The sequence below is a fragment of the Amblyomma mixtum genome, chromosome 7, assembly GCF_055824585.1.
Source record: "Amblyomma mixtum isolate Tamu chromosome 7, ASM5582458v1, whole genome shotgun sequence".
Taxonomy (NCBI): Eukaryota; Metazoa; Arthropoda; class Arachnida; order Ixodida; family Ixodidae; genus Amblyomma; species Amblyomma mixtum.
The window spans coordinates 16379882-16394101 of record NC_143018.1 but is presented as its reverse complement, the minus strand read 5'-3'; the positions used below and the strand labels follow the sequence as shown (position 1 = coordinate 16394101).

The window sequence follows — 14220 nt, the reverse complement described above, 5'->3', positions numbered from 1 at the left end:
ATCATGTTCTCCGGTTGCACCGTTCGCCACATGTCGTTGGGTTAAGGTGTGTGAACGGAAAAATTATTCCTGGCTGTATCCATGCAACATGGTGCACATGTGTGCTTTTCTGTTATGCAGAGAAGTCTGCTTTGTGAACTTTAAGGTTTGTTTACTTGCGACGATCTGCTGTCCCTCAGTCGAAGCTGAGTGCGCGTCTGGGTTCGGTGCTCCAAATACACGTGTGGATATGGCATTGGCTGAGAGGGGCCCATTGGCTCACGCTACGCTCGAACCGCTCAATATGTGCAAATTTCCCTCTGAAAGACCAAGCAGCGAGCTAGGCACTTTCCTTGTATTTCCCTCAGAAATGTCAATGTTGGCCCGGCGGTGGTCTGTACATGCTTCCTGCTTTGTGGTTCCTCCTCCACAATGTTTTTGTGTACTGTGGTGGAGTATGTCTTTGAGTCGCCTAGGTCAACGCTGAAAATAAATTCCCCATACTATTGCTTTTGCCATGGTTGTGAGGCATAATATAAATATTTTAAAGACTAATATTACATCTGGTGATAAAAAAGAGCTAGCATTATGTTTCTTATATAATACGGATAGGTGCATTTAGGGATATGCGGGCTGTGCAAAGCATAGGCGCTCGATCTAGCAAGCGTTCTGCTGTGCTTCAGTGCTGGTGATAACTTGCTTAAACTATGAGCAGAGGTGAGAGATTACAAGACCAGTGCGAAAGCACCAAGCTGCCGGTGGACGCCGCGTAGCTTGCTGCTTACATATGTGAACTGGTGTGAGCGATGGTAGTGCTATATGCACGTGCAACCGGGTGTGAAGACATATATCTGAGATTTTTTGGGAGAGCTGGGCTTGTTTTACTTCATCTGAATGACAGCCGGCGATATAAAAATGCGAAAACTTCCCTTTGCAGCTCCTCTAAAGTCACAATATGTGGCATGCAACTTGCAAATGCTTCGCAGAGAAGAGTGTTGCACGCATAGTGCAGTGGCTGGCAGCATCCACTATCATGTTGGACGATATTTAGCCATGGGCCGGCAGCTACATCCACCGCACGCTCAGTAAGAATGAACAGTCTGTCGGGGGTATCTTTAGACACTTCAGCGAAAGAAAAGCGGAGAGTTTAGCTAGGCTTGTGTTGGATACATTGTCCTGTGGGAGGGACGAAAGAAGGAAAAGATGGAAAAAAATCTTTTTACACTATATGATATATGCAGATGCCTCTAAAAATGCAGAAAAGAGGCAAGTGTGCTAGGTATGCGTCCAATGTCTCATAAACAGTGGCCGAGGGCAGATCTCTGAATGACATGCAACTTTTCATTTCCAGCACTTGGTAGCTTTCATGCCAGTGTGCTTCATTTAATTTCTTTTCATTTTATTTTATTACCTCAAAGACCCTTCGTGGCGTATTCCATAAGGGGTGGGATGAGCAGAAAAAGTACTAGACAATGCAATTTGGGATCATGTACAAAAAATGTTTAGATTGCTAGCAAATGATACAGGACAGGTAATGTCGACGATATGCTGGGGAAGGTCGTTCCAATCTTTAGCTGCACGTGAGAACAAGGAGGCTGAAAAAGTAACAGTTCGGGCGCGTGGGCGAAAAACTTGAAGTGTGTGGCTAGTGCGGTGAGAAATGTATGATGCTGGCGTGATGTAAGGGACACGGTTAAGTGATGAGTAAAAGAACTTGTGGTACAGTGATAGCGTGGCTATGCGACGACGAACGGAAAGAGGCGATAGTGCCGATTTAGTTTTTAGGGTTGAAACACTGACGTCGTAGGAGTAAGAAGAATGAATGAACCTTGTAGCGCGGTTTTGAAAGGCTTCTAGATCGTTTACGAGGTTAATGTGATGCGGGTCCCATATGGCGGATGCATATTCAAGTTTAGGTCTAATGAGGGACTTGTAGGCGAGCAATTTCACGTGATGGGAGGTGAGGCGAAGGTGACGTTTAAGAAATCCCAGAGTTTTGTTAGCAGTTGATATCACGCTAGCAACATGTGCATTCCATGTTAGGTCATTATGTGATGTGACTCCTAAGTATTTGAAAGATGATACATGGAGTGCAGTTACCAAACAGCGCTTTGCCAGTAGCTTCCCTGTCTGTGTGCACACGTGTATACGGTAGCAGGACAGTTCTCAAAATACACAGTGATTTACCAGTAACACCTTAACGGCAGCGCTCATCAAAGCAACATGTTTCACCATGTCTGGATCTCTGTGCAGGTCCTTTTCTTCGCGCTGCCGTCGTCAAGCTTCAGCCGACCTGATCCGCCTGGTTTGCCTGGGCATGCGCTTTGGATTCCTGGATATTCAAACACGTGGAAACAACTGCCTTGGTCACAGGATACCGCCCCTGTTATCACTGAACATGGAACGTCGCATTGGCTTCACGGCTGTGTGACGTCGACGGAAAAGATTGGTTTGGTTTATGGGGTTTAACGTCCCAAAGCGACTCAGGCTATGAGGGACGCCGTAGTGAAGGGCTCCGGAAATTTCGACCACCTGGGGTTCTTTAACGTGCACTGACATCGCACAGTACACGGGCCTCTAGAATTTCTCCTCCAAAGAAATTCCAGCCGCCGCGGCCGGGATCGAACCCGCGTCTTTCGGGTCAGCAGCCGAGCACCATAACCGCTGAGCCACCGCGGCGGCTCGACGGAAAAAGACTACAAAAGTCCCGGATTCTTCGCCTCACCTCAGAGGGCACGGCAGCGCTCATCAAAGCAACATGTTTCACCATGTCTGGATCGCTGTGCAGGTTAGATTTCACAACCTATTTCCTACTGTCCGTACTAATTCCCGTACTATCATTATGCTGCCGTGCCCTTGGAGGTGTTTCCAGATTGCTAATGACTGTTGGTCTGTTCTCCTACTCCTGCTTTGTGGTGATGTTGAATGCAACCCTGGCCCTAATTCCACCGTTACAAAGAGACTAAATGATATTCTAGCTGAACTTCAAGAGATAAAAGACGCCGGCAACACACGTGATGCTACTCTTTCGGAAATGAGTCAGAAGCTTACAAAATTAGATGTGGTTTTGGAGTTAACCAAAGCAAACGAACTGAAAATACAAAAGCTAGAAGAAACGGTCCAGCACCTTCAAGAAGCTTTTTTTGGATCAAAACAAACGGCTTGTCGACTTCGATGATCGAGCTCGAAGAAATAACCTTTTAGTTTTCGGTATCAAGGAAAACCCCGACGAAAATAGACAGGATCTTGAAAATAAAGTAGTTCAACAGGTCTTCAAAGAAAAGCTTGCCGTTAATGTCAGTTCAGTGGAACGTATTCATAGGATCGGTAGGCCAGGAAAGAACAAGATAAGACCCGTGATCGTACGTCTGTACAATCACAATGAAGAGATTTCCCTGTTTAAGAACTGTTCGAAACTCAAGGGTACCGACATACATGTTCTGTTCTGAAAGTAGTAGGACTCATTTTTTTAAAACAAAATTTATTCAAGATAATAGTACAAACGATTACAATTTTTCAAGGTAGCACCCTTCCGCACCTACACGCTGCTGCCAGTTAGTTTTTCAGTTTTCGTATGCCTCCAGGAACGCCTGGACCGGAATGCTGTTTAGCTCCCTCGTCACGGCCTGTTGAACCGCCTCTACCTATCCGTGATGTTTCCCCTTGAGCGTCGATTTTATTTTCGGGAATAGGAAAAAGTCTGGCGGGGCCAAGTCTGGGCTGTAGGGAGGCTGAGGCAGCGTTGCCGCCTTGTGCTGGGCAAAAAATCGGGGTCCTCATTCACATAACGAAGATCCTACCGGTTGGCCTTTTCCTCCTCTGACAACACTCCCGCCACTAACTTTGCGCACGCTTTCCTCAAAACTTGGGTTTGAGGAATGCTCAAGTTATCAGCAATCATTCTGATACTCATTCTAGGATCACTGTTAACTAAATGTTTCACTCGCTACACATTTTCGTTGGTCTTGCTGGTAGAAGGGCATCTGGAGCGGTCGTCTTCCTCCACTTTTTCCTTACCTTCTCGGAAAAGCTTCTGCCACTCGAAAAACACCTGATCTACCCATGGAAGCGTCACCTCCTTAATCATGTTGTGAGTCTCCTTGCCCGTTTTACCAAGATTTACTCAAAATTTTATCCCGTATCGCTGATCCAGTAAACGCTCGATGATTCTGCGTGACGAGACGTGTCGACAGGGGTTCACAGTACAAGCGACCTCCTCTCTTCAACGGCCGAGAGCCGACTGCCGATTTTCCCCAGCATTCCCAATATCCCCCTTCAACGATCCTGCACGCGCAGACCACCTCTCGTCCACCCGTTCGCCCAGGAAAAAACCAGTCCTACTACTTTCAGAACAGACCCTGTATCAAGTTCCGATGACTATTCGCAGGAAACCGTTCAGATAAGAAAGAAACTGTGGCAGTCCGGACTAGCTGATAGCCGTCCAAATGACAAAATGAAACTGGTTTATGACAAGTTGTTTCTGAACGACGATGTCTATGTGTGGGACAATAACAAGAACTGCAAAGTCTTACTTCGTACGAAGAAAAAAAACAGATAAATGACGCTCGTACACTAAGTAACAGCCTTCGCGGAAACTTCTTCGTATTGTTTGTTTGAATGCGCAAAATGTGTGCAATAAACCAGAACAGCTTGAATGCATTTTGCTATCATATGATCCTCACATAGCCATCATCACAGAAACGTGGCTTCATGCTGATATCCCAGATAGTTGCATATTTCCACCTTCATATGTTTTTTATTGGAAAGATCGTAAACCTAGAGGTGGCGGTGTTGCAATTCTTGTAAAATGTGGACTTTTATCTTTCCCGCTGCCTGCAGTTGATAAAGATCATGAAAGCGTTTTGTGCAAAGTTGAATTTAGTGGCAGCAGTGTCATTATTGCTGGTGTTTACAGGTCACCTGGTTCCACGCCAGAATTCTAGTCAAAACTCTACGATCACTTAGAGAAGTACCGCGATCAAAACATAGTAATTTCTGGAGATTTTAACCTTCCCAGTATTAACTGGCTGGAAATGAAGTGTGGTCCTGCTGACGTCCACAGTTCCGAAGTGTTGTTTGACATGTTGTTTGCATTTAACCTTAATCAAACAGTATTTTTTCCAACGCATGTAACAGATTCTGCTTCCTCAATTTTAGACCTTTTGTTTTGTTCTAACCATATTCAGGAACGTGTAACGGAGGTTCGCGATGGCATTTCCGATCATAAACTTATTTACTTCACCTGTGTTTTTCCACGAAGGGCGAGTTCCTGTAAACCGGAGCCTGTTGTTGTTAAAAACTATTCTGCTGCAGCCGCCGCGGTGGCTCAGTGGCTATGGTACTCGGCTGCTGGCCCGAAAGACGCGGGTTCGATCCCGGTCGCGGCGGCTGAATTTCTTTGGAGGAGAAATTCGAGGCCCGTGTACTGTGCGATGTCAGTGCACGTTAAAGAACCCCAGGTGGTCGAAATTTCCGGAGCCCTCCACTACGGCGTCTCTCATAGCCTTAGTCGCTTTGGGACATTAAACCCTATAAACCAATCAACCTATTCTGCTGCAGATGATGTTCAAATTGCTCATTATTTAGAGGAATGCCTTTTTTCTTCACTGACGATGATGTTGACACATTATGGACTGAGTTCAAATTTTGGTGTCACTACTGCATAGAAAACTTTATCCCAGAAAAGCTGAAAAAGGTTGGTCGAGGGAACCCTTGGATAAGTAGAGATCTGCTCCAGATAAAACGTAGGTTGAAGCGCCGTAGGAAATTAAAGCGAGCTGACGACGAGGTTGTTACATTACTAAAAACGATACTCACAGTTAAGTTGCGGGAGTCTTGGGAACGTTATTTCACTGACCCTCTCGGCCGTTTTGCTTCAGTCAGCCCACGAAAATTCTGGCAGTTCCTAGGGAAGAACAGTTTTCGACGAATCGAGCAGATAGTGGCAGGCGACAATGTCGTTACAGACTCCAGGCAAATAGCGGAAATGTTTAACTCTCACTTTCAAAGCGTGTTCGGCTCGTACATGCCGAATACCCCACTGAAACCCCATGGTTCAGTTGGGGTATTCATACCCTAATACCCCATGGCAACTGGGGGCAACTGAAATTTCGTTTCTTTTCTTTTCCAGCTTGTAAAAGCTCCTTTTGAGGCAAGAGTGGTGTTTTTTGATGAGAACGTGGTACCCTTTCTATACGGGCCAATTTGTATGTGCCCTCAGTGTCCCTTTAAGTGACGACAAAGGTTTAAGATAAATTTTAGCGAGTACAACCTCCCTTGACCTTTAATGCGGCGCTCCTAATTAGTTACCTTGTACATCACGAGGAACGGGAAGCTTCCTCCAGCCGGGCATTGGCGTTTAGTTCATGGCATTAATTTACCATGCAAGTACAATAAATACCTCGAGCACGGCAGTAAGGACTCATACCCTAACATCAGATAAGCCGTTTGTCACGAGCAGTTGATTATTCGTGTTTTTGCGACATTTATCTTTGCCCTTCATGTTCACACGTTTAATAGGAGGCGAGAAAACTACTTTCATCATTTATGCTTGAAATATAACCTAATTTTGGCACAGATATACAACTTTTAATCCCGATTTTCAGAACTATAATTTATTTTATGCAAGCTAGTATACTTGACGAGTAATTACAACTAACGCGCTCATAAATTTTCCCGCGGGGCGTTAAATACATAAGGACAAAGTTTTGAAGAGGCATGCATATATACATGAAACAGTTTCTTACAAAAATGAATTTTAAGCACCGTGCATAGAAAAATTGAAAGCTTTATTGCGCTCCCCATCTTCTGAGGATTTATGCGCAAAAGGCTAATTCTGTTGTCATTCGCGATGAAATGCCGAAGGGGTGTCTGATGGCAACTGCAAAAAATATGAAGGCTGAAAAAATCAGCCTTGGAGTTTGCTTCGTTTATCGCCTAGTATGGTTTTGGAATTGCTCTGAGATACGGAGCATAGTGAGATAGTGGTGCTCCGTCGCGGAGAAACCAGCGGGACTCCCGATGCGCCGGGACCATCAGAAGAATGATTCGCTAATAATTTGCGACAATCGCACAAAAGAAAACACTTTTTTTTTTCAATTTTTTTGTCACAAGACGGATGAAGACAGGAAGGTTGACAATAAATAAATGGCGAAGTAAAATAAAATTGCGAAAATTTGCCTGCCGTTTTAATTCAAGACATTTGCACAGCATTTACTGTTTGTCATGCATTCTTATGAGGCGAGGACAGTACGGCCAAGTAGTGCCTCGAATAGGGTCAATGGTGCCCACAAGAATGTTATGGAAATTTTTCGTCAAAACAAAAATCTTAACTGCGGCATTTCTTCCCTAAAATCAGTTTAACGCTTTTGCCACAGTACAATTATGGCCCAGTAATTCAGCACTACAGTGTGCCATCTACTAATTACTTTCCAAGAAAAACATTACTCTTGCAGTTTTGGTCTCTTATTATAATTTCTATCAAGAGACAAAGCGCAAAATGAGTACCGCTCTCATTGGGAAAATGTCATGAAACCGATAGAGAGAAGCGCGGAAATTGCACTTCCGGCTGCACATCTCGGGCATTGCACACCTCGGAAGTCCATCCCGAGCTTAAGAACGGAAACAAGATGTCTGTTTTCTACACAGGATAGATGTCACAAAAACAACTGAATACGTAAGCGAGGATGAAACCAAAAGAAAAGGAACTTTATTTGAAAAAATTGCCCAGCCTTAGCTTGGTTAAGCCAAGAATGCGTTGCATATTGCGCGGTCTTTTTGCGCGAGGTATTGCTTGGCGGCCCTCGATTTTCTCCGCAGCTTTTCCTCCGTGACGTATGGATGGATGGATGGATAGGAGCGCCCCCTTTGAAACGGGGCGGTGGCAACCGCCACCATGCTCAGCCGTTCTTTTTTTTTCTTTTTTTTTTCTTTTTTTAAAGTGGATTGGTGACGTCACGTCACCACGTGAGGTGACGTCACCAAACCACTTGACGTCACGTCACGTGGTTTGGTGGCTGCCCGGCCGCGCCCAAGGGCTTAACTGAGTGATCGCAATATGTACGCATAAAAGACTGCAGAGACTCGTTTAGTCGGTTGTTTTGACGCCGTTGATATTGGTGTCCGACTTTGGTTTGGCACTCTTGGTGATGAAACGTAGAAGGTCGATGTTGGTCACGATTCCAATGACCACCTCCTTGGTCGTGGATGCACCTGTGGCCACTGAAACAAAGCAAGGAATTACTAAAATATGGGCTTTCTTTTGCACCCTGCTTTCCACTGAAAATCCCGGATCTAACTCGATGCCGTACTAGAAAAAAATGCGCTCTAAAGCGACGCAACAGCAGGGCGCTAGAATGAAAACAAAACACGAACACTCTCCAGACACAGTCCATAAGGTACGTGTCTCCTAGTTGCTCCTGTTCTAGCTTCTTTTCGTAGCAATGCTTTGTAGCCCAGGCAATTCTAGTACATAGCGCATACCGGCCCACAGCAACGATGCATTAAATTACAACACTCGTTCGCGTTCATTCCCGAAACAGGAAGCAGCCGCCACTGACCCGAGTGGAATGGACACCAGCACTTAGAAAAAAGATCGACATCGCATACCACGTATCTCCCAGAGGACGATTCAGACCGCTCGTGTGTCCATACGTGGCGAGCCTGTACATCAGAATAGATGTTGACATATTTATTTGTTCCCAACGCGGACTGCGGTGATAAAACCGAACATGTAACCTAGTTAAGCAAAACCAACCACCCCATTTCCTCTCCTTTTACTTTTTTTTTTCCGCCACGGATCCACAACACAATTATGCGAGGATGTTCTTAGAATCGAAGCATGCTTAGTATTGCGAGGTGCTTAAATTTGTCTTTATGAAGCTTGGACATTGATTGAGGTCGCCTTCAGTGCCGGGTCACCCTAATCTGCATCCTTCTCTGTTCTGCCAGGTTATTTAATGTAATGGGCATCGAGTCACCTTGCACTTGCTCCGCGACGACCAGGGCGAAGTGGCCGTTCTCCAACATGGTGGACAGCATGCCCAACGTCGTGTCCAGGGTCACCTAAAACCAAAGACAAGGCCGGTTTCGTGCATTGCTGCAATATTTCAGCCGGTGAAACAAGGTGCAGGAAAGTTCGGAACGCTCGGAATTACATCGTTTGCGGCCCCTAAATTGATGAAATTTAAAAAGCGATATATTTATTGAGAATAGCACTGCGAATTAAAACCACCAAATTAGTTTATTTTTGCCCGTTTTAAAACGACCCAACTACGCATGCGTACTTAGGCAATTCTGTTAATGGTTGGTTTGGTTTATGGGGTTTAAGGTCCCAAAGCAACTCAGGCTACGAGGGACGCCGTAGTGGACGGCTGCGGAAAATTTCGACCATCTGTCGTTAACGTGCACTGACATCGCACAGTACACGGCCTTCTAGTACTGGTGTTACAATAGCAAAATTTAAAACAATTCCATTACCTGCTGAACTAGCGGAACACTCTTTGAAACGGTAAATTGTCCTTCCAGTGGGTCATAATTTTTTTATAGTCTCCAATCTTACACAAGCATTATGCAATCCCTGACTCACACCTCGATTCTGATGTGAGAAATATGCGGGAAACGTATGCTCTTTGTGGAGCAGCGCAGTCTGCGAGCAAAAATTGCCATATTTTTCTTAGTAGAAATTGTACTATGCATGATATACGTAGGAAATTGTAGGGATAAATGTACTATCGGGGACAAAAGTGGTATACTGCACGCGGCGGGAGCCGGAGCAACGGATGGATGGATTGATGGATGGATTGATTGATTGATTGAGTGATGGATTGATGGATTCATTGATGGATTGATGGATTCATTGATGGATTGATGGATTGATTGATGGATTGATTGATTGATTGATTGATTGATGGATGGATGGATTGATTGTTGGATTGATTGATTGATGGATTGATTGATGGATTGATTGATTGATGGATTGATCGATTGATTGACTGATGGATTGATTGACTGATGGATTGATTTATTGATTGATTGATGGATTGATGGATTGATTGATGGATGGATTGGTGGATTGATTGATTGATTGATTGATTGATTGATTGATTGATTGATTGATTGATTGATTGATTGATTGATTGATTGATTGATTGATTGATTGATTGATTGATTGATTGATTGACGGACGTACGGATCGGAGTGTCCCCTTTGAAACGAGGTGGTGGCAATTGCCAACATGCTGAGCTTTGTTTTCTTTTATTTTTGTCGTACTGTGCTGTTAATTCTCATTAAGACTCGCCACCTTCTTTCACTACTGTTTCCTACACTTCTAACCTTATGTCACCTCTCTGAATTTCAGCCACCAATCTCCCGATGACTTTTTGTTAACTTCCACTGCAGATTTATTTACATGAGCATTGTTATCTTTAAACCCTAAGGCCTCAGGAAGAGTGACTGTGCCTGCATCGAAATCCGGATGGTTACCACTACATTTGGGTGTGAGGTGTTCAATTGTTTCTACAGATCTACCACACACTGCACATGTGTCATCATCTTCGTTCAATTTTTTTTTTGCAGCTGCGCGTTCTAAGACACCCTGACCTAGCTTCAAAGAGTAGGGCACTGCCTCTTGAGTTTCCATAGAAAATGTCTTTCCTGATCTGCCTTTTCCAGTATCGATATAGTTCTACATTATGCTTCTTTTCCATTGAATTAATCCAATTTTTAACTTCCGCGTTTTTAACCTGTCGTTTAATGCTCTTCTTTCCACGTCCTCGTGTCCGGCATACTTACTTGTTAGTTTCCTAGTTCTTTTCCGCCATTGATTCAACGCTCTTTCTGTATAAGCATTTAAATATTTTAGTTGCCCACCTGTTACCGTCAAATGTCCTCAGTCGTTCTTCATATAGTATCTTACTCTTAGCTTCCCGTGCTTCGAACGATGCTCAGCCCATATCCCCTTGTACTGCTTCGATTGTGGTTTTGCCGTGGGCACCTAGTGCTAATCTTCCAACAGCTCATTGATTTACGTCTAATCTCGACTGACTTTCTGCCCCTAAGCACAGAACCGCATTCCCGAAAGTTAAGCCCCGGCACCATTATTCCTTTTCAAATACCTCTCAGTACTTCATATTTGTTGTACCCCCATAATGCCCTATGTTTCATTGTCCCGACGTCTCTTCGTCCTTTTGCCCTAAGAGCCTGTTCATGCTTTTCCTTGTATGTCTGCCTTTCGTTGAGCCATATCCAGAGGAATTTTTATTCGGCCACTCTGGGTATTTCGTGGCCTTGTAATGTAAGCAAAACTGCATTGTATTGTAACGTAAAACTGCATTGAAACGCCATCTACAGGCGGCATCTCGTATCAAGACCGCCAATACGTGACCTTTATTATCAGCAGGCATGTCGTTTGGCTCGTTTTAATGTTTCGTGCTTTAGCTCGCCAAAATGCCGGTTTTCCATTGCTCCGGCTCCCGCCGCGTGGAGTATTCCACTTTTGTCCCCGATTGTACGTTTGGAGGCTGGTGGAAGTGCATTTAAATAGCGCATAGCTTGATATGCATAGCTCTGAAAAGTGCGCAAGTGAATTAGGCAAAGCAAGGAAATAGGAAGGTGACGGAAACTGTCGAACATCAAGACATGGCATGGTTTTGGTTCAAGAGAACGGTGGAAAGTTTCACGGTTGAGTTCGTAGGGGTTCATTATGTGGAGCACCACAAAAACGAAAGAAACACAGAAGCAGAGAAGGACTTGATCCTGTCCTTTCTTGTTTCACTGTGTGGCGCCACTGTGGTGCTCCAAGGTTTGGTTAGTTCAAGCCATGCCCTGCCCGCAGAACAACTAACAGCCCTTTTACTTGCTGCTAGGGCCTACATCCTGCTGTCTGGGCGTTGTAATCGTTACACATACTACTGCACGGCAAATCAACATTGAAGCAGGGCTCCGCTTTGCCTAACGCGCCTTCATCCAGGCACACAGTGCTCCCATCTTCCCAGAACACCGTAGCTGAGAATACACATCGACGAGACTGACTAGTACAATAAAGTAAAAAGAATTACTAAACTAGGCTACCGCTTAGTCCAATGATTTGACGACAGCCGTAGCCTTGTTTAGCCAGCAATATATATTTTTTATCTATCCATATCTCCCTCAACAACGGCGTCTCTCCATTTTCGCTCCCTTTACTTCTTTTTCTCTTAAGACTCCTTCTCTTCTTTCGTCTTCTTTCTCTCTCTCCATCTCAGTTTGGCTTGATACCGATACACTTAGGCACCAAGCAAAGCGAAGCGAAGCCGAGGACGCAGCTAAACCTACAACGGGCTTCAGTATACACGACGATACAGAGGACTGCCATCAAAGACTCTCGTCGTAAAAAAAATAGCAAACCACAATTTGCGCACGCACAGAACCAACGTCCACTGTAGGTCCAGTGCAGGTTATAGTGACATAAAATACTAGTAAGAAATAGTGATGTGGACAATGGCGAATATTTTCACTTGCCTTTCTGAACTGGTCATAGGCAGCCTTTGATACAGGGGTGGTGGAGTCGATGCGACGCGCCAGTATCTTCGACATTAGGTTGCCCAGTGAAACCATTCCAATCACCGCTCTGAAAACAATGGCGATCCAGAATAGCTATAAAACCCGCAAAGGAAAGATTTTATACGGCGCATTTATTAATTTTTTCGCGAGGATAGAACGGGCATAGCGTTGTGATTTGCATTAGAGCAGAATCACTAGAGAATCACTAGAGAATCACGCACTCTTCAGTACGACTCTATTTGAAATTCCTGATAAGAAGTTCTGAAATCAAGATCCGAGTGCGGTCGTTTGGTTAAAGGTGGGTTGGGGGGAAATAGTACAACTTGTCTGTAAAAGAGGTAACTACACGCTGCGAACAGCCTTTTTCAAGAACGGGCCAGTCTTCTTGAAGGAAAGGCATTGTAGCCTGGCTGTGCAATTCATTCTCAATCTTAACAAGCATTAACCAATGCTTGTTTCGGAAAAATATTACAAGTCGTAAGAGCAATATGTTCTGTTAAATAAGTTGGCAATAAAATATCGCTTTTGAAAGTTGGTTACCAGCTAATAGTTAGACAATAAATTTAAATACAAATATCAAGCATCTCCTTAGTCAATTACTGTTAGCTGACGGTGACGGTGCACAAGTTACAACAATGACCTGCTTCATAGCGTGGTAAGCACATTCGAGTGGCCCCTCCACACTTACAACAAACAATTTACTCGCACAAAAAGCCGCTCGCTACGAGCAACGCCGCAGACGATGCCGATAATCTATTTTCTTGAAGCGCGCTTCACAGTAAGGGCGCTCTCGGAACTCAGTTCTTAATAAATGTGTAACTACACGCCAATGAACACAAATAATAATCGAGCCATAGTTTGTGCCCACGCATGACTCCAACTTTTCCAATCCCACACACTGCGCCACAGAATTCTGCTAGATGGTAAGACGCAGCAAGAGCTGGGCCCGTATTACGGAATTCTGTCAAAATTCTGTCAAACGTTATTGACAGTGACGTCAAAATGACGAAACGATGTGACGTCGACGCCTGACGCAAAATTGACGCAACGAGGAATCAGCCAATTACAGCAGAGCGGCGCCCCGAAGCATTTGTCTGCACGACGAGAGACCGTCTGCTAAATTTTTGCTAAAAGAGTAAAGAAATGCACAACGATAAACATAATTATGATTTTATTTTTCAAAAAAATTATATTTAAACCTGAAAAATATCAAGAAAAACAAGAAGCGCAAGAAGTTAGGCTATTAAATTTGCTAGTGCGCAACTTTTGCTGCCGCAGGGGTGCGCAGACGGCGGTAAAACGTCAACAAGCCGCTTTGCACGGAAACAGCTGTTCCACGCCTTGATACTGTTTTCTTACGCGGCGTCGAAAATCAAGGTACTGTGTGATTGATCTAAGTGCGGAAAAATCGACGAAGCCAACTTGTTAAGGTCTGTGTTATTCGGCTCTTACGATCGACGACAAAAGCGTGAAGCGTTTGCAGTATGTGATGCGTGGTCGTCTGTTTCTTTTTCCTCGACCGGCGAACAGAAGACGACCACGAAGTGCAATTTGCAGGGGAAAATAAAGTCTTTTGCCAGCATAAGAATGTTTTATTTGTATGTAGCTGTGGCACAGAGGTGACGTCGGCTGCCGAAGCTTGCATGAAAGCCGCCGGTCGCAAATAACCGCTGTGCACACAGCACCCGCCGCTGCACCGAC

The 14220-nt window shown here is 44.6% G+C and overlaps 1 protein-coding gene across 3 annotated transcripts in view; it reads right to left on the bottom strand.

Annotated features, from left to right (window-relative positions):
• Positions 1-7665: 7665 nt before the first annotated feature.
• The window catches only part of LOC149335107 (cystathionine beta-synthase-like protein), a 32975-nt gene continuing 26420 nt past the window's right edge, over positions 7666-14220 (bottom strand). For 2 of the 3 annotated variants that reach the window (XM_089551795.1, XM_089551797.1), the window contains 3 exons: positions 12478-12586; positions 8958-9042; positions 7666-8199 (listed from right to left, as the gene is read on the bottom strand). In XM_089551795.1, coding sequence (XP_089407921.1) covers positions 8066-8199; positions 8958-9042; positions 12478-12586 — 328 coding nt within the window. In that variant the 3' untranslated portion in view covers positions 7666-8065. The remainder of the gene's footprint in view (positions 8200-8957; positions 9043-12477; positions 12587-14220) is intronic. The other variant, XM_089551796.1, reaches the window with a different exon arrangement.